At 28.3% G+C, this 20,767-nt stretch overlaps 1 protein-coding gene across 5 annotated transcripts in view; it reads right to left on the bottom strand.

Moving 5' to 3' along the window:
- Positions 1-3,062: 3,062 nt before the first annotated feature.
- LOC111675863 (probable serine/threonine-protein kinase DDB_G0282963) overlaps positions 3,063-20,767 on the bottom strand; it is a 29,873-nt gene continuing 12,168 nt past the window's right edge. Inside the window, exons 1-7 of one of the 5 annotated variants that reach the window (XM_023436717.2) lie at positions 17,031-17,990; positions 11,137-12,095; positions 10,455-10,986; positions 10,215-10,386; positions 5,446-8,295; positions 3,174-3,521; positions 3,063-3,111 (exon numbers count right to left, since the gene is read on the bottom strand). In XM_023436717.2, the coding sequence (XP_023292485.2) occupies positions 3,090-3,111; positions 3,174-3,521; positions 5,446-8,295; positions 10,215-10,386; positions 10,455-10,986; positions 11,137-12,095; positions 17,031-17,685 (5,538 nt within the window). In that variant the 5' untranslated portion in view covers positions 17,686-17,990 and the 3' untranslated portion in view covers positions 3,063-3,089. Of the gene's footprint in view, positions 3,112-3,173; positions 3,522-5,445; positions 8,296-10,214; positions 10,387-10,454; positions 12,096-17,030; positions 17,991-20,767 lie in introns of those variants that run through there. The other 4 variants (XM_023436714.2, XM_023436715.2, XM_023436716.2 and 1 more) reach the window with 4 other exon arrangements.

Genomic DNA, 20,767 nt, shown 5'->3' with positions numbered 1-20,767 from the left:
AGTTTTCAATGACTTATTAACCTGTTTTTAAATGTCGTTATATGAAATCCAAAAAGCCCTAAGTTACAAAAAAAATATTAAAATCGGTTTCATGATTGATTTTGATGCACCGTATCAAAATACATGTTCCTGCTAAATTTTACAATCCTACAATTAAAATCTACGCCCCTATCAAAGAAATTCTAAAAGATTATGTTCTAAAATTACCTTAAAATTCATGAAAATTTTAAAATTCTTTTGAATTTTTAAATTCGAAACTGTGAAATGTTATAAGTTGACATTAAATGAAACCAAGAAGGCACTTTTAGCGAATCCTTGTAATTTAGAGATTATTTGACATTAAATGAAACCATTTTAGTATAATCTGTATATATAAATAAATAAATATTAAATGAAACCAAGAAGGCACTTTTAGCGAATCATTGTAATTTAGAGATTATTTTATCAGTTTTTGAATTTAAAAAAAAAAAATTCAAATTTCGTAATTTCTTTATGAAAACAAAAAAGCCTTACGTCTTCCATGTTTCGGCCTATTTGACCAATAAAAACCGATTTGAATTTAATTGAAAATGTTAAAACGTACTACTTTTTTAATATAACTTTGGCATTTTTGGGTTTCAGAAAAAACTAATTCTCAAGGGCGTAAGTTTTATATCTCCGTAAGTAAAACAAAAACCGCCAATTTTTCTTCAAATAATAATTTGTCAATAAAAAATAAGCTAAACTTAAGAAAATTTTGAACACTTTTGGTTTTTTGGTTTTCCTGAAAAATTTGTTCAATGTGATTTAGGGCTTACATATATTTGGAAGAACTTGTTATTAACACACAATTTGATTTTCTAATTAAGATTATAAATAAAAAATATGTATATTTTCTATTATTACAAACCTGCAATTGCTTTATAATTACAAAATGGAAAATACATTTGTTTTTTTTAATACTTTTTTTATTTATTTTATTAATATTTTTAATATGTATAATATTTTTTTCTGTTTGTTTTTAAATTAAAATTGTTGGGTTTTTTTATACATTTTTAATGATTTTTATTTAGTTTTTCTTGATTTTACTTGTTTAGATAGAGAGTAAAGGAAAATACATGTATTTTTTTTGTTGGTTGATGATAAATTCTTCTGCAAATGTTATTTTTTATGTTTTTGCGATTCCTTTTGTTTATTTTTTTTTTAAATACATTATTATTAATTTAATATTTTTATAATAATTATAAAGAATTGTGGTTTGTTTTCTTTTAGTTTTGTTTTATAATAATACAAAGATTTTTGTTTAAGAAAGATAGTGAAGAGAGAGATAGTGAGTAAGTAAATAGGAAAAAAATTGTTTATAACTAAAAGAAATAAAGAAGAGTAAAAAAAAATACAAAATAAAACAATTACATTTAAATATAATTATATTGTATGTATAAAGAAATAATTATTTAATTAAAACTAAATTTATAGATATAAACGGAAGAACGGTTAATATAATTAGAAATGATAGTATATTGTTTGTATATAAATTTATAATTATAAAAAAATAATAAAGAATATAAAAATAAAATTAATCACTTTGTGTTAAAAATAAAAAAACTGAAATTAAATTAAAAAAAACTTTAGAAAATTAAATTTTCCAATTTTACATAAAAAAAATAAAATAGTAACAAAATAAAAATAATAAAGTGTTCAATAATAAAATACAAATTTATAAATATTTTATAAGACTGTTGTTAAACTAAACAGAAAAAAATCAATATAGAACATGATTTCTATAAAGTTTATTAGTTTTCTTTTGTACTTAATTAATAAAGTACAGATTTACTATTTCTTGTAAGATGTTTTAATTATTTTTGTTTATTTTCAAAGGCATTTTCTCTATAAATTGTTTTAAAATTTATTGGTTTTTCTTGGTTCTATATATAAAAATCAATCATATCGTTTAAACGATAATTGTTTGATAAAAGTTTGAGAAAAAACAAAAAATGGGGGCGTAGGAAAGAAGGACAAAAATAACTTATACCTCACTAAAAGATCATAAAAATGTCTCTTCCTTTTTGTTTTGTAGTTTTCAGTGTAATTTTTAAATATTTGTTTTTTTTAATATCTTTTTATTTACTTTTACTTTTTATATATATTTTTTTTAATTTTAAGCAAATATGGGGGGAATTGCTTTATTTCAATATGACTTGAGCTTGTTTGGAAAATACTAAATTTGTATTGTATTTTAGCATTTAAATAATTAGATGCATTTTTGTTTTATTTCGTATATGTATAATATATAGAAAATATTTAGATTATTACTTTACAAATATGATACCATTTTAATAATGTTATACTTTTTTTTTAATTTTTCTTTTTCCTTTAAATATATGTATACTATTTTATATTGCAACAAAAAACATTTACAAAGCTTTTACTTTTCACCTTTTTTTTTTCCTTACTTAAACTATAAATTTATAAGTTATTTTTTTATTTTATAGAAAAATAAAAAAAAAATAATCTTTTCTTTTTTTCTGTTTGTTAATAAATCAGAAGAAGTCTTGTTTTTGTTATTCTTTTTTTGTTTTTTCTCTGAGCCCTAGTTCAAAATCATTATAATCATAATGAATAAAATTCAACTAAAATAAAACTTCTGATTTTTTCTATAATATCACTGGAGAGAACTTAAGATGTTGAAGAAAACATAATCAATCAACTGGTCTGGGGGTATGTACTAGGGTACACAAAGTTTAGGAATATTTTGCTTGAGACTAATCGAGTGTGTTTAAGGGCAGGATTTATAAACTAATTTACAAATAGCAAAATATTTCTGAATTGGGGGGGTTGTTTAAGAGGAGTAGTTCTCTGTTTGAATGTCTTCTTTGCAGCCTATAAATAATTTATAAATAGTTTACAATTTGTTTCTTTGTTAATACTTATAAATTTAATTCTATAAGCATGTTTGTTAATCCTTTTGTGAGTAAATATATATAGAATTGCTTAACTAATATATAAACTCTAGTGCATGATGAAGAGGAATCCATGTTGAAAAAAATAGAAAACACAGGAGGGGAATGTGTTTACTTTTTTTCTTTTACCGATTTATCAATCTTTCATATTTATCGCACTCTGGGAATTGTTCTGAAAAGAAAAGAACCATAAAAATAAAATAAATAGTCATATTCTTAAAATCATTAACCCACCTGGGTGATTGCACTCGTTTCTTTGGAGTATTTGGTGCAGTTACTGCCACCCTACTATTAGGTGTACGAGCTCTTGTTGTAGTACCTGCCGATGATGTTGGTGTTGTTATTGGTGACGGTGTTGCCGCAGCAGCTGCTGTCATACTATAACGTTTCGGTGGCTGTATACGACTTGGTGATCTTGTTGTTTTTGTGGGATCTGCTTGATTTGATATTCTAGCAAGTTGTGGAGAGATAGCACATGAAGGTGGTTTAGGTATTTTTGTATTATTTGCAATGTTATTAATTTTATGAGGGGATTCAATTGGTGTTGTAGATGTTCTTGGAATTTTACTTTTATCAGTTCTTCTACGAGAGCATTGTGTTGTGTATATGTTTTATATGTATAGAGGTGTTTGTATATATAAAATCATGCAGAAATAAAACCATGATTATAAACGTAAATGGGGGAGGTATAATCAAATTAAAACCCAAAATAAAATTTTGATGATAGTTAAGCAGGAAGGGAGAGTGCAGGTAATATATATAAAAAGAAATAAATAAAAAAACAAAACAAATAATTTTGATGAGAACATAAACAAAGATTATTAAATAGAAAAACAAATTCACAAAATTTATACAAAACAGTCAACTATTTAAAAAAAATAATGTAGTTTGAATCCCATTATTAATATAGTAAATGTTAAACTACATACATACTTATAAACCCATAAAGTACATAAAGTATTACACAGTGGACAAAATGAACTAAAATAAAAGTACTTGGGAAGTGATATCATTCTTCTAATGTTTTTCAAGTACAACAAGAATCTTTTTTTTGAAAACGGTAAAATCGGATTTTTTCGCACAATAAAGCATCCTTTTTGAAATATTTTCATTAAGATTTCTAAAGGCAATTTTTCGATTTGACATAATTTTCTAATATATTATTTTTAACAACACATTCTTGATATACTCGGAGACACATTTTTAGATAAATTATATCACTTCACAAGTATGTACATATGTACAGTGATTCAATTAAGTAATTTGCCTATGTAAAATTTTATAAATTTTAAGAAAAAACTTTATCTGAACAATTATTTTTTAGCAAAATAAAGCAATTTGTTTGATGTATTTTTTAAAGAATATCTTATATTTTAATTTTCTACCATAAAAAGTAAAATCGTTATATTAATTAACGAGATTTTTGAAAAAATGTTAACGTATTGTTATTTTTTTGGGTCAATAAAGTATTTTGCTTTTTTAGGTTTTTTGTTCATTTTTTTAATATTATATATTAGAATAACATTTTTTAGATATTTTAGTAGTGGAACGACTAAATTTGGACATTTCTTAACTGATTTATTATCCTATATACCTATCAGAATTTATCAATATTTGACTTAACATGAAATCTATCGTTTCTTTCATTAAATTTCGAAAATAATAAGTAATTTTGAATTGGATACATTATATATTAGATAATCAATGGATTTGGAACAAGAAAAAATGTTTTGTGAGGTATAAATCTATATATTATAACAAAAATAATCCGTACTGTGTAAATTTTATTTAGAATTGTAGAATATTGATTCTTATTCAATAAATCTAACACTAAGTACCATCCTAGTTTTCCTTGGATACAAGTCGCCTCCCTTTGGCATTTAAAGATTTTGAAAGAGCACTCAGTGCGTTTTTTTCTCTAATAATTCTTTGGATCTTTTCATTTATTACTCCATTTTATATTTTTTAATGTTATTGATTAAACATTTCATAATTATATTTTATTGATTTACACTTGTTCTAGAAATCTAAACTAATTTTTTATATCGAAATTGCCTCATTATTATCCTTTAAACATTTTAAGGCAAATAACATCACATTTTCATCTAATGAGGATATGATTTTTGCAAATCGCAATTGAAAAATACTTAACACTCTTCCTTTTAACAATAAAACAATAAATTCCAAAAATGATTATAAAATAATTTAAAAAACCCAATGAAATTAACCGGAATTCTCAATATGCAAAATACTTTATTGACATGCAAATTCTGATGAAAAATAATAAAATGCAACAACAAATGCACCAAAATTTGTATTTTAATATTTTTTTCTAATTTTTCCGATTTTACACAATCTCTATTTTTAATTGGAAAACATATATTTACTTATTTATGAACAAAAAACTAAATTCTCTTTAAAAAAAAGTAGGCAAAAAACTTAGTTGATTCACTGTATATATTTTGTCACATACTATTTTCAATATTAAATTATATAAGTTACTTACTTTCCAGCGGGATAGCTAACTGGACGAGGTATGCGTGATTTTTGTGCCGCAGCGGCAGCAGCAGCATTAGCTGCAGCTAGTGCGGATGTAGGTGTAGAACCACCACTCTTTGTTTGTTCCGCTTGTGCCAGTTCCTTAAGCATACTCGAATCTTTGCTCATTAATTCCCATTGAATTTGTAAACGTTTAAAGCGATTACTTTCCAATTTTTGTTTTTCCAATTCATCGCGCTTCGAACAACGTCTAGTAGCAACAGGAGGAGCAACAGCCCCCGCAGCAGTTGTTGTTTGCCGTAATGTTGTATTATTATTAGTAGTAGTGTTAGCTGTTGTGGCCATTGAAATATTTGGTGAATTTGGTGGTGTTGAAAATCTTTGCCGAGTTTCTGTGGGCAAGTGTACCAAATTGTTTTGTGTGCTGTCAGCCTCTTCTTTATCATTAAACGACACCTTTTTCTGTTGGCTCAATGCTCTTGAAACTTCCTTCTTCAATGCAGCCGCATCATACTGAACTTGTTGTTCGGAAGACTCTAATATTGAAGCTATTTCGGCGTAATATTTCAATTCATTGCGTGGCAAAGAAGACAAGAAGTTTTCGGCTCTAGCCCTAGCATCCAAATCCTTACGTGATAATCTCTCTGATGTACGTGGCTGTGGTGTGGCATATATTTCGGCACCTGAGGATTCCTCTTCGAATACCTCAGCCAATTCTTCGGCCGAGCCAATGTGATAATTATATGGTGGCTCTTGTAGTGATCGCCTTTTTTCTAATTTTGTTAATTTAGCATCTTGCTCAATCATTGAGTTGCGTTTGCTTCTCACAGCCGAAGAACTCTTGCGCAATATACCCCTTGGCATGGGTATGGGTGTAGACTGCACTTTGGGACTCATTTCTACACCCGAATCCATGCGCTGCTGTTCGTATTGGTAAACATACATCTGTTTAAGATTATCACCGCCTCCAGCAGCGTTATTATTAGCATTTTCAAATTCCGAATCGGTAAGCAACGTCGAAGAGCCTCTGTAACCAGACGAAGGTTGTTGACTAGATCCAGAACTTGAAGATCCACCTGCGGCTTCTGTCTGTTGCTCACCGCGTTGGAAATATTGATTGCAGTCACAAATATGTGAGCGATTACGTCTCACTGGCGGCGTTAAACAGAAAAGAGGTTTTTGTGCTAGTTCTCTTTCTAAGTGACTGAGAATGCCATTTACTTCTGGAATGTGTTTTAATCTTCGTCTATAGTCACCAGGCAATAAAGTCGCCAATGAATGCCAATCTACCACATGTTTGTAATCCATAGTCTTTAGAATCTCGTCTTCATCGCTGCCCGACATTAGACTGAAACGTTTCTTGATAGATGCACATGATGAAGCTGTCGAGGCGTTACCACCCATATTCATTTTATAGTTGAATGGAGAAAAGATAACATCTGGCGTAGCTGAGGTCTTTACAAAGCCCAAATCGGGTAACGCATAATTGGGATAGATGACATAGATGGGTGCTTGATTTTCTTCGCCCAAATTGTTGAGTTTTTCCAGAAATGAGGGTGGCACAAAACGGAAACGATCACTTAAACTGCTACGGGTACTTAAGGAACCACATGATGTTTGCATAGATCTGGTAATCATTTCGGAAGATGAAGCATTTGAAATGGGCCGGGACGCATCACGAGATCTTCTTTGCTTATTACGTTCTGCTGCCTTGGCCGATGAGGAAGAGGATTCCTGTCCGCCAGATAGCTGCACCTGGGTCAATTGTTCTGAGGTATTATCTGAAGATAAGAGACTAGCTGATGAATTGTTATTGCCATTTAGCTGCAGAGCCAATTGATTTAATGCGGGATTACGTAAAGGCATACTTCTACGTCTATGGGCTGGAGAATTTGTGGCGGTCAATGAACCCGTCGAACTTGAACTTGGATCTTCCTCGTAGAACACCGAAGAACGTCCTGGGTGTTGCTTTTTAGGTGTAGAAGCCGAAGCATCCATTTGGAATGTGGATGTTGTAGTATCAGCTTCTTCGTCATGTCTACTTAAAGCTGAACCTTTGCCCGAATCATTCATACTCTTCTTCCTCAAGCGTTGTTCCAAGGACGAACTGGAACTTGAGTTGTTGGCATCACTTGACGGCCAGCAACCCGAAGAAATATCCATACAAGTATGAGCACTCGGCTGATCTTCGAGAGAACAATTTGTGCTCTTCTGTTTAATAAACAATTTGACTAGATTAAAAGCTGGTGGATTCGAGGAACCCGATGAAGTGGAGCCCGTAATATGATGACCCTTATTTGAATGATGAGAAGTGATTGTAGCTGAACCATTATTACTGCCCATTGAGGCATTCGAATGATTACTTAAGTTACTACCAATTGCTCCAATACCACCGCTAACACCACTACCACAACAACATCTATGTTTTGGCTGCCGGGTGTGACATTGCTGTTGTTGCTGCTGCTGTTGTTGTAGGCTAAAAACATTCAATCTTTCCTCAATCGAAGCCGCTGTGGAATTACATGATATTGGTATCTGGCACATGGGTAGTAAATTGCGCGATTTAGTTTGTTGCAAATTTTGTTCTATATGTGACGTGGTTATCGCTGTCGATACATTCAACGGTTGCTGATTATGTTTCTGTTGCTGCTGTTGTTTTTGTGGCGTTTGTTGCTGAGTTTGACTTACGTTAATTTGCTCTAGTGTTTCGTCTCGCAAATTTGGCAAACTACTACATTTACGTACACAACCTGTGCTCAGATGAATGGGTGGACGTATAATTGTTATAGTTTCTGGAGTATTGTTATTATTTCCCGATGGATATCTACGCGCAGGAGAAGAAATTAAAGCATATAAACTGTGTTTTTATGCATGATCAAGTCCATTAACATACACACATATTTGAAAAAACATACATAAATGTTTAGAGTTTTGGGGTTTTGGGTGTTTTTGTTTGTGTGTTTGTGTTGAAAAAAAGGCAAGAAAAATATTTAAATTAAATTTTTGGGGAAAATTAAAAACCGGAAATACAATATGTTAAGAGACGTAAGGAAAGAAATCAGAAATTAGTTAAATATTTTTTCTGGATTTGTCTATCATTGTCAAACATGTTTATTCGTGGGTCTATATTCAATTGCATTCAAGTCGTATTCTTATAATAATGAGATTTTGATAACAAAGTCTTAAAAATAGAAACATTACAAAACTCTCTACATTTTTAAATATTTTTTATTATTTTCGATAATTATCTGTTGTAAAAAAAACTTTTCTCATTGATTAGCTCATTTTATAAGATAGACCCTTTTGAATAAACATTAATTTTATAAAAACAAAACTAAAAATCTCTGCTTTCGTTGTTACAGAAATATTGTGCAGTAACCTAATTAAAACAAAATTTAAAATTGAATATGTTTTCTAAAATAAATTCTTTAAAAATTAAGCTAAACACACAAATAAATCCATAAACTTTCATAAAAACTAAATGGTCGCTCCTTTACAGTTGATCCTCAACGTCACACACATCAAATTTAATAAATTTAAATTAAAGACAATTGAAATGACCTCATAGAAATTGCACAAATGTAAGAAAAAAAAACTAAAATACCAAATTAAAACAATATTCATGTTTATCATAATAAAATATTTAAACGATAAAACGTTAAACGGAAATTGACTTGAATTGCTATAAAACAGTAGGACAACCAACCGACAATAATATGAAAACAGCACGAAACTGAATCATAAATTTGATGTGCAAATAATAAAAGAATAAATAAATATGTACGTTAAGTTGGCCCCAAAAATGAAAGTTCCTGATGTTTCGGATGTTAAAATTTTGTTCTATCTCTAGTGTGTATTTATTTAAGTTATTATACCCTTCACCTTCGTAAGAAGGGTATATATAAAGTATATATATTCTGAATCCTTATAGATAGCGGAGTCGATTGAGCCCTGTCCGTCTGTCTGTCTGTCCGTCTGTCTGTCTGTTGAAATCAATTTTCTGAAGACTTCAGATATTTTCGAGTTCGAATCTTCAATAATTCTGTCAGACATGCTTTCGAGAAGTTTCCTATTGAAAATCAGCAAAATCGGTCCATAAATAACTGAGATATGGGTAGAAATCTGAGACTACCTCTGAAAATTTCCTCAACAAATTATAAATAAAAGCATAAAAAAACAACAAGGAGATAAAGCAGTAATATGTTGGTAATACAGCTCATATTTGTTTGATGGCGGTAATACAGTTTGACGGTGGTAATACAGAATAACGGTTAATATTTCTTTCTGCTACAGTTTATATTTATTTGTGTGTTTGTTATGTGTGCACATGTGTGCAGAGATACAAAATAAATAAAAACTGTTTTTAAAACATACTTGGTGAAGGGTATATAAGATTCGGCACAGCCGAATATAGAAATTTGACTTGTTTAAAGCTCATTTTCTACTCGATAATATGTTTTTGTTATTTGATTAAAAAAATACAAACATATTTATTTTTTTAATCAAAAAAATAAATAAAATCTCAAAAACTATCTTTTTTTGGAACCAACTTAATTCTTTATAAATACATACATATAAAATACTTTGTCTAAAACTTATTTCTTTGCTTATTTCTCTTTAAATTGAACAAAATACGAAAATTTAAAAAAAAAAACTTATAAAATAATATGTATAAGAGGGAAAAACAAATAGCTATAAAATTCTTTTTATTTCTAAATTAAATAATTTAATAATAAAAGAAAAAAATAACTATGTGTGTGTTCTTATAACAATTACCTTTGAAGTTGTGTGGTATGACTCTTTTGCAATTTATTACGCAAACTGCATTGCTGAGGTTGGTCGGAACGTGACATTGAAACTTCTAAGGATTTGCGTTTAACAATATCATCCAAATTGCTGTGTAGATTTATGAAATTCTGCTTATTTTTCATGGCAATCTCATTGGGTTCTAGAGAAATTATAGTTTAAAAATGAAAAATAATGAATTTATAAAATGCTGGCTAAAAAAACACTCACCATAAAAACTTTCATCTGAATACAAAACACTACCCTCAAATGCAATTGTATAATTATCCTTGTTGGCTTTGCATGTCAGTATTATATCACCCTCATCTGGGTAAGCATCCATATCTAAAGAATCCACTGAAATATGCGATTCTTTGACGGGTGAAAAAAGCAATTCCGATTTACAGAAGGAATTATCTATTAAATCATTTGTTGATGTAGTAGATGTTTGAGACATGTTGTGTGCCATGTGATGTTGACAATTGTTAGAGGGTAGCATGTGTTGTTGTTGTTGCAACATTAATGACTGTTGCAGACGATTACCTCCCAGGCTTTTACAATACGAGGGTAATTGTGAGAGTAATGAGTGTATGTCTTCGGCCCGAAAACTTTCCATATCGACTTCGGCCAAATTGGCATCGAGATTTTTAGCTAAATCCTCATAGATTAAATCGCCCAGTCCATTGTAGGAAGCCGACAGTGAGGATAAAACGCTGCGTTGCATACCGCCGCAACCATCTCGATAACCATAGTCCAAAAACCACTGATAATCAGAATTGTCATGAGTAAAATCGTGAGATGAAGCAAGAGAACAATTTAAATTGTTGCCCATATAACCAACACCACAAGCATTATTCAATACACCACCACTATTGACACCACCACCACCCGTATTTGTGTTTGAAAAACCTACCAAATGTTGATGTGGCTGTTGTTGATTATGTGGCAACATATTGCCGCTGGACTCGTAGGGCAACATGTTGCTGCGTGATCCAGGCGTTGTTGCATTGCTGTTGTAATCGGATTCTGGCGTTATAGCTGTAGCCATTGTTGATAGTTGATGTTGATGTTGCAAATTAACACTATTGTTGTTGCCACCAGTAAAAAAATTCAAATCACTTTCGTCGTAAAACACACTACTGTTAGTGTTGACCTGTTCATTCAAAATAATACTGCGCAGAGCGTTATTGTAACGATCCAAATTATTCAGAACAATGGCCACATTTTGTTTTAAACTCTCTTCGCTCAGTTCACTCTCATCCGAGGCGTCTTTGCTTTGCAACAGTTGTTGTTGCTGTTGTTGCAATAGCTGCTGTTGTGAGAGCAAATCATTCAAATGTTGCTGATACTGAGTGTGAGTTAAAAACGGTAATTTACCGCTATTGCGCCTCTGTTGCTGCAACAGCTGCTGTTGTTGGTGTTGCTGATTCCCACCGCCGCCACAGTATGCGAATGGTGAATTATTTGGCGAATTAAAGGGCTTACGATAGTGATGATGCGTAGGGGAATGTGTTACTGACGATCCATTCGACGATGGAGTGCGTGCAGCATTTGCAGAAGAATTATTATAAGGAAGTGTTTGTTGATTATTCTTGTTATTGTTAATAAGTTGTTGTTTTAGTGTTTGTGTAAATTGTTGCTTATTAAATTGTGCATTAGATGATTGTGTATTTGTGTTATGAATGGGATAATTATTAGTTAAGGATGTAAGATGTTGTGTTGTTGTGATATTTGATGATGATGGATTAGAAGTAGGATATGGTGTGAAATGATGGCGTGGTGAATTTTGAAGCGGTTGAGATGATAAATGAGTTTTATTGTTGATGTCGTTGTTTGTAGAGAATTCTGTCATGCCACGACAGGATTTTTGTCCTATAATGATAGAGAAAAAATATAATGTTGTTTAGTAAACTATAGACTTTTTTTATATATATTTATTTTGTTATATATATTTTGTTGTAAATTTGTTCACAGTAATTAGGTGTAAGTTTGCACCAAAGTTACAAAAAAAATCTTTGCAACATTCCAAATGTTTATAAACATGTTTAGTGCAAGTTTTATAAATATGATTGCAACATTAACATTCATTATAACATTAATATAACTGATTATTTTGTAACAATATTTTTCAGTTCCGTATATTATTAGTGACTTGTTGCACAATTATTTATTTAAAATATTGATAAATATTTAGTTCTAAATCGCTATTTATAAAAAATGTTAATTTTTATTATACCTAAATTAATGAACTTGTTTTTTATTATCTAAATTAATAATGTAACACATAAATTTCGGTTAAGAATAATCCAAATTTTATGAGTTTTCCTAAACATTTCAATTATTTAAAATGTTTTTTGTTTCAGGGGTAAATCATTTAAAAAATAAACATAAAATTACTTAGAATACCAATATAAAAATTATGTGGAATTAAAAATTCTTGGGATTTTTTGTCCTAAACGCTAAATAAAATGTACTTCAACAACTATTTTAAGTAGTTTTTGTGATTAAAATTAAGAAAACTCAATTAAATTTTATGACTTTTACTTTTAAAAAATCGTAAAAAAATTTTATGATTAAACTTAATAATAGAGAGTGAGAGAGATCACATTGTCATCATCATAGAAGATCGTCAGCAATAAATTTTATGAACTTGTAGGGAAAAAAAATTTAAACAAAGAAAATTAACACACTTGAGGTGTGGAAAGAAATGTATAAGAATAAAATTTTGGATGGTTGCGTGTATAAATAGAGGTTTTAAGTAATGACAAATTTTGTTTTTTCAAAACACCGACAACAATTAATTTTATAATTTGTTTAAAAATTGACAATTTTTTTTAAAGAATAAATGAAAGTTTAAATAAATTATAAAATGAGAGTAAAATTTATATGTCAATAGTTTTTCAAATAATTTAATTAAAATATTAGTTTATGCTTTATAGAATAAGATAAATTGTAAGATTATTTCTTGTTCTTACTCCAAATAGGTTTCCCCCTTTATACAAAACTTTTATAATTTCAATATGTTGATCTCTCCCCCTAATCTTCTTAGTCAGTTGGAGATAGTTTGTTTTCTTTAAACTATCAATAGCAAGTGTTTTTATAATTAACTTGGAAGTTATAGATTATATTTTTAATATACTCCAGTTTCTAAAGTTTGTAGTATTTCACAAAAACAAAAAAAAAAAATAAAAACAAGTGTGTGGTAAAAACTTGGTTTTGTAAATATTAGAATAAGAATATTTTTTTGTTAAAAAAGGGGGAAATTTTATGTATATAGTTTTTACAAACATGTTAGTTGACAAGTGTTAATTATCAAGTGTTGCTTTTAAATAGAGCAAATAGTAAAAATTAGGAAAAAAAACAAAAAATATATATTTAAAGGGGGGAGGGGACTTGTTTTGTTTGTAAGATGTTGCACATATGTTTTATACAATTTTTTTATAAATTACAAATATTATTAGTATCATTATTTATATCATAGATAAGTAAGAAACAAATATTTCAAAGGAAATTTAAAAAAAAATCTGGGTGAATAATTTGTTTAGTGGTAAATATTACATTTTTTTCCAACAAAATATAAAAATAGTTAAAATACTTAAAACGTTAGAGTGTAATCAGTAGAAAAATAAATAAAATATGAATAATAACTTTTGCAACATGTTGCGAAACATTTATTAAAAATGTTACAAATTCAACATGAGGCTAAAGTTTATAAAATTTTTGCTCTTAAAATTTTAGAGAAAATAATTAAATGATGTTTTAACAAAAAGTTCTTTTGTTTTAAAATATACACTTTTTTATAATCAGCAACATGTTGTCAAGAATTGTTTCTGCAATAAAAATAACAATTACTTCTTTGTTTGTATAAAGCCAGAAATGAAAAACCCCCCACTTCAAAAAGTTAAATTGTTAGCGCAATAAATTTTAAAAGAAAATGTGAATTACTTTTAAAAAATAAAAGTAAATCTTTATACAAATTGTTTACAATTAAATTTCTATGTAAAATGTCATAACTCCCTCAAATACTTAGAAAATATTATTTCTGTATATGTATACCCCATGAATTCTATATACATATCCACTTATATACAATTAAATAAAATGCAAGATAAGCGTAGAAGTAGAAACCACCAATCGTGATAAAAAAAGTTATAGAAAGAACAAAATGTCAAGCTTTAATAAAGAAAAAATCTACCGATGAACGTATAAAAACTTGGGGTTACATTTAAGTCATATTTTTTTATAACAAACAAATGTAGACATTTGAGTTTATATTGTAATAAAGTAATGTATGATTTTTAAGAAATACAATAATGTTATCGACCGAGAAAGGGGTGTTTGTTCGTTTGTATTATTGCAATATTCATTGACCGAACGGATACATTGGTTGTCAAGTTTTGCAAGAAATTAAAGCTGACAAGAATTATAAATACTGAAAAAAAATATTTTTTTTTAATAGGGGAAAAATAACAGGTGTTAAAAGTTGAAATCAGATATACAAACAAATTTTGAATAAGTAAATTTTATAAGTAAAATGAATTATTTTGAAAATAACTAGGTTTTAACTTGTATTACATGAACCAATAACTTTTAATTTTACATAAAGAAAATTGAAAAGTTTTTCTGGAACATCCACATTTTGTATTAGGTCACCGCCTAGCAAAAAATTACATTTAGTAAAAATGCTAATAAAATATATATATATTGTATGATTGAAATTTATTTAAGCTTTCAATAGTCGCCATTTTGATCCTAAAACTTTTGTCTTGTCTATATTCAAGACTTCTCTATAGTCGAGACTTTAATCTTCTCTATAGACGAGACTATAACCTTCTCTATAGTCGAGATTATAGTAAAATCTATACTAGACTATTATGTAAATAATAGCCTGAACTATACAGGCATGTCAAAGAATTCCATTTCGATCAAAAGTGGAATTATAACATGGAAATAAATCGATTAAAACTTTTAGAAATAATAACTTTAAACTATTGTGAAATTCACGTTAAAAATGTGAAGTGATTTCATTATAAAGTTGTCATTTTTCTTCTTTGAAGAAGAAAATTAGGAAATACAATTCAACTTTTGATCGGAATGGAATTCTGTGACAGGCCTGATAGTACCCAGCAAATTATTTACATAATTTTTGGGTGAATAACTACTTATATTTGTTCGACAATGACCAAAAAATAACTACTTACAAATCAGCTTCCCGACTTTTTTGGTCTTAAAATTCATTTCGCAGTTATTTTTCATGTTTGCTAGTCTATTCTCTTACTCAATGCCCCGTTAAAAAGTAGTTTTATTATTCTATCTGGAATGGTTTTCACACAAATGTAAATGTCAACATTTCTTGAAAAAAACTTCCAAAATCGACTACGGTTAGAAACACCAACTAAATCCTTATTAGACATACGCAATAGACAATTGACTACAAATTCCATTCAAAAAAAAATAATTTATTTGATAACGAGAACTCATTACCAAGTAATGTATGAAATAACTACAATTCCTACAATACTCATTACCAAAATTTGAAAATATTTTACTGGGTATAGTCTCTTGATGATATAATATATACAATTGTCTGGAGTTTTTGTCTGTGGTTATACTGAAACAGCTGGAGAGACTTAAACTTATTAAAAGTTAGTCTTTTCTTCATCAGAATTATTATGTACATTAAGAACTTTATCATAATTTGCATTGTTAATGTTAATAATTTAAAAAAACAACAATACAATTTTGTCTTAATTTAGATAGAATTGTATCAAATGTAGTTACTTCATACATTACTTAGTAATAAATTGTCATTATCAATAACATTTATTAATATTTTGAAATATAATTTGTAAACAATTGTCTAGAGCTTTTGCCTAATAAGTAATTAGTAAGTGGTTCTAATTAATATCAGTCGATATTAGAAATTTTTTAAAGAAATATTAAAATAATGAAATAATTTCGTAAGGGAGTATTGACTAATAAACATACAAATAATTGTAAAGTGATACTTTAAAGTACTATTATATTAGATGAAAATAAGTAATGCAGACGCAAGTAGTTGTCATTGGAAATTAACTAACTAATTATTAGTTAGTTTGAAAGAAAGAGGTCCATCACAATTAATCTACAGCTCTATCAGTATTACTGTCAAGCTTAAACTCTGATGGGAATCGAACCTACAACTTCCGAATTGACAGACTATAACACTAACAAGTAGCCACTACGATGCCAGGCACTATCTATGATTAATATTTACAAATTTTTATAAAAGTTTTTTATTTCAAAAAACAAATATTTAAACATATTTTTTTTCTTAAATTGAAATTTAACTTAATTTCTATAAGAAATGCCCTGGTTTTTTCAACATTTTTTTTTCATCTGGTGTTGGCAAATATTTATACAAGTGATAAATTGTTTATATTTTTTAGAGAATTAATTTCTCATTTTCTCCCAAACACTAAAAGATTTTGTGTACGTGCAATATGTGTTTATTTTAAATATTTTTTCAATTTTTAAAAACAACCAGAAAATAAGGGGGTTAATAAACGAGAAAATATAATATATACGTTTTTAAATATAAATAAAAGATTAAAAATATTAAACGAGTACAAGAAAATACAATTTGGCCAGTTGTCAAAAATACAACAATATGCATTAACATACAATATTGAAAAGATTTGAAGGTGATATTTTCAAAAGAAATTAAAAAAAATATATGGAACAATATTATCAAAAATAAAAAAAATTAAAAATACAAATAAAAAGATTTTGCAAAAAAATTTTAAGTTTAAAATAAAAAAATCCCACCTTTAAAAATCATACGACCACCACCATTACTTAGATGTTGTAATTCGGGAGACAGATTACTGTTATTATTATTATTTAAAATATCATTTAGATTACGATTTTTATTATGAAACATAAAATTATCAACATGTTGCTGCTGTTGATGTTGCTGAGGCAATCTCATATTATACAAATGATGTTGCTGCTGCTGTTGTTGTTGCTGCAATCTTAATTGTTTTAAATATTGTTGATTACATGTTAATGTTGCTGTTGTGGAGTTGGTGGGAGGTCTTTTAATTTCCACACCCTGTTCACGTAGCTGTTGTTGCAAATGTTTTCTTTGCAATAATTGTTGATGCAACAATTGTAACTGTTGCTGCTGTAATTGTTGATAGTGACGCAATTGTTGAACTTGTTGGGGAGTTAAAGAATGATGTTGCTGTTGTTGTTGTTGATAGTTTTCTTTAGAAGACGAGGAAGCTGAACTATCACAGCCTGAACTAGTGCTGCTAGAATTTGAATTTGTTTTATTAGCATTTTGTTGCTGCCATCGTTTTTGTGACATGATGTTAGTGTTGTTGTTATTAGTATTATTATTGTTGTTAATACAGCGTTTACTCTGCATTTTGGAAATGTCAGCGAATTTCATTAAAAATGCTAAGATTATTAAGAACATTTAGTTTTTAGCTCAACAATTTTGTAGTTGAATATTGTTTTTTTTAATTATTATTTATAAAGTTATAGATTTTTTTTCGTCTATTTCCAAAACATTTTGTTTATAACAATTGTTGCTAGTCAATGTTGGACAACAATGTTGCTGTTGTGTATTGGTTTTATTTTGAGTTTTTTTTTATTTATTTTTAGTATTATTTTTAATATTGTATATCAATATGTTTTTTTTTCCATACTTTTGAAGACCAATGCAAAGTTTTGTTTTTATCTCTTTGGGTTTGTTTGTTGGTTGGTTGGTTTTGAACGCGGGAAGACTTTTTTTAAATTATTTTGTTGCTATGCACTTTTATGGTATTTTAGGATTTGTATTTTTATTTTTATAGATTTTTTTATTCATTGAGTGTTTTTATTGTTTTGTTTGTTTCTTATTTTTCAGTCTTTGATTAATTTTATGTTTTCTATTATTGAGTGTTTTAAACACTTTTCTTTATGTAGTTTCTTAAAAATTCTGCATATATGGAATTAAAACAAAAGAAATAAATACTTGATACCACAACCGAGCTAAAAGAAATGCATGCTAAATGATACTTTGGAGTTTTCTTTAGTCATTTGAGAAAACAAAAAGATATTAAAAATAGTTTTATTTAAGTTTTTTGTAAGCTTTTTTGGGATTTAAAATTATATTGTATTTTTTTATAGAATCGACATGAGTTTTACATTATCTTTAGGAATCGAACTATAAAACATTCAAGTCCGAGGTACTACATAAAACTTAGAGCAAACAAAGTTTATTTTATCAAAAGTAAGGTAATTAAACAAAACACATATATTATTTGAGTAAATGGTCCTTCTAACCACAATTAGTACTAAACTTTCTTATTATGGAATAATAAATATCCAAAATAGAAAAACGAAGGACCATATATTTAAGTCATTATAAAACATTTAGCTTATCCTTTTTTCTACCAAAAAATATATATTATTTCAATTAAACCAGTTTTTCTCATTAATTTTTAAATCACCAGCACTTTGAAATGTTAGACATTAAGGAAGACCTTTTAAGTCTCATTAAATCATCAACTCTAATTATAATGCTTGGAAAAATAAAAACAAAAAGTTAATTTTAGTTTGAAAAAAAAAAACATTTTAATTTTGTGGAAAATTTATGGCTTTTATATTTGATTTTGCCTTCAAGTCAAGTACCGAACTTTTCATGCAAAATTTATGAGAATTTTTGCAATTTTTATATAGATTTTTTTTTAGTTTTGCTTTCCTTAAGCAAATGTAAAACAATTTGGAGCACAGCAAACTAACATTTCCTGTTTGGCGTGTGGTTGGCTGTATTTTTTTTTTGTAAAGTCTAGTATTAAATTTAACCTTTTCGTTAGTTGTTCTTAAACACTATAATATATGCAAAGTGAAAAGTGTAAAGTTTTAGGTTCTTTTTCGCGTATTTAGCGCATATAATAAATTTTAAAATTTAAAAAAAAAAGAAATAAAAAAAACAAGAACAACATTACACAACTTCAAAAAAAATAGAATTTTTGTACTTTGTAAGGTAATTTATGGTATCGAGATACTCAAAGGTTGGGCCATGGTAATTATTTCTAAAAACACGCCAAATAAAAATTTAACATGAAAATAAGTGAATGACAAAACGACTGACAAACTAGCAGAAAATTTTTGGATTAAAGAAAATTTCTAAAAGAAAAATTTAATTTGTTTATAAACAAATCATTTAATATTCCTAAAAATATTTATATAATAAAATAAAATTGCCAAAAAAAATGTAGAGCAATCTATTAAATATTTCTTATAAAAAAATTATACATTTCGCGTGCACAGTAAATAAATTTCAAAAAATATATATAAATGTATATTTAGTGTTTTTTCTATTTAGTTTTAGTTCAAGTTTATCATTTGTGTCTTTGTCAGACACAAGTCTAGAAAAAAAAACATTTTTTATTTGATTTTATTTCTTAAGAAAATTTTAAGATTTCTTTTTCTGAAAATTAAATTGAGAACAAACATTGTCATTTCAAAAAATTTGTTCGGGGGTCTTGGTTTGTTTTTTCTTTATTTTTTGCTTGTGTTTTTAGATTAAAAAAAAACACACATTTTAATCATATGTGTTTCTGAAAGGCAGGTGTTGCTCTTAATAGAAAATCAAAAATAAATATACATAAGGAGTGAGATCGAAAAATTTTTAACACACGTTTTTCATTACATTTTTCAACCAAAGTATTATTTGATTTTTTTTTTTGATCAAGTTACCTTTGAAAAACATGTCAGTTATTATGTGTAATGTCAATTATATTAATTTTTTTGTTAATCTGATTAAAATGAGTGACCAGAAAAAAGTGCGTACTGAAATTATTAAATATTTTCAACTAAACCCAACTTGGTCTTACAAAAAGTTGGCCAAGCATACAAAGGTCTGCCGTCAAACTGTTTCCAATGTTATTAAACAGTACCGGGAGAACTTGTCAGTTGATAGAAAACCTGGTTCAGGTAGAAGGAATGGTCCACATGATGTTTCTAAAGCCAAAAAATAGAACGCATTTTCAAAAGAGCTCCCAACACATCCGGTAGGAAAGCAGCTCGGTTAGCTCAGTGCTCGGACTATTTGGTACGAAAAGTTAAAGCTAATGCAGGTTTAAAAAACATACAAGGCTCAAAAAGTTCCTGACAGGAACGCTGCTAAAAATTTAGAGGCCAAAAACAGAGCACGGAAATTGAAGTCATGTTTTATAAAAAAATATTCTTGCTGCATAATGGATGACGAAACGTATGTTCTGGCAGATTTTTCGCAACTTCCAGGTCAAAAGTTTTATGTTGCTGATGCTCGACGGAATGTTGAAGAAAAGTTTAGGACCCAAAAGCAGACAAAATTTCCCAGAAAGTTCTTGGTATGGCAAGCAATATGCAGTTGCGGCAAATTAGCCAATCATTTGTTACAACGGGCTCTATAAATACCGAAATTTACATAAAGGAATGTTTACAAAAAAGGCTGCTTCCATTCATAAGACTTCATAATGTGTCCACTTATTTTTGGCCTGACTTGGCATCCTGTCACTATGGTAAAC

Source organism: Lucilia cuprina, chromosome 4 (genome assembly GCF_022045245.1).
Source record: "Lucilia cuprina isolate Lc7/37 chromosome 4, ASM2204524v1, whole genome shotgun sequence".
Classification (NCBI taxonomy): Eukaryota; Metazoa; Arthropoda; class Insecta; order Diptera; family Calliphoridae; genus Lucilia; species Lucilia cuprina.
Note: the sequence above shows the minus strand (reverse complement) of the source record. Positions and strands in the feature narration are given on the sequence as shown.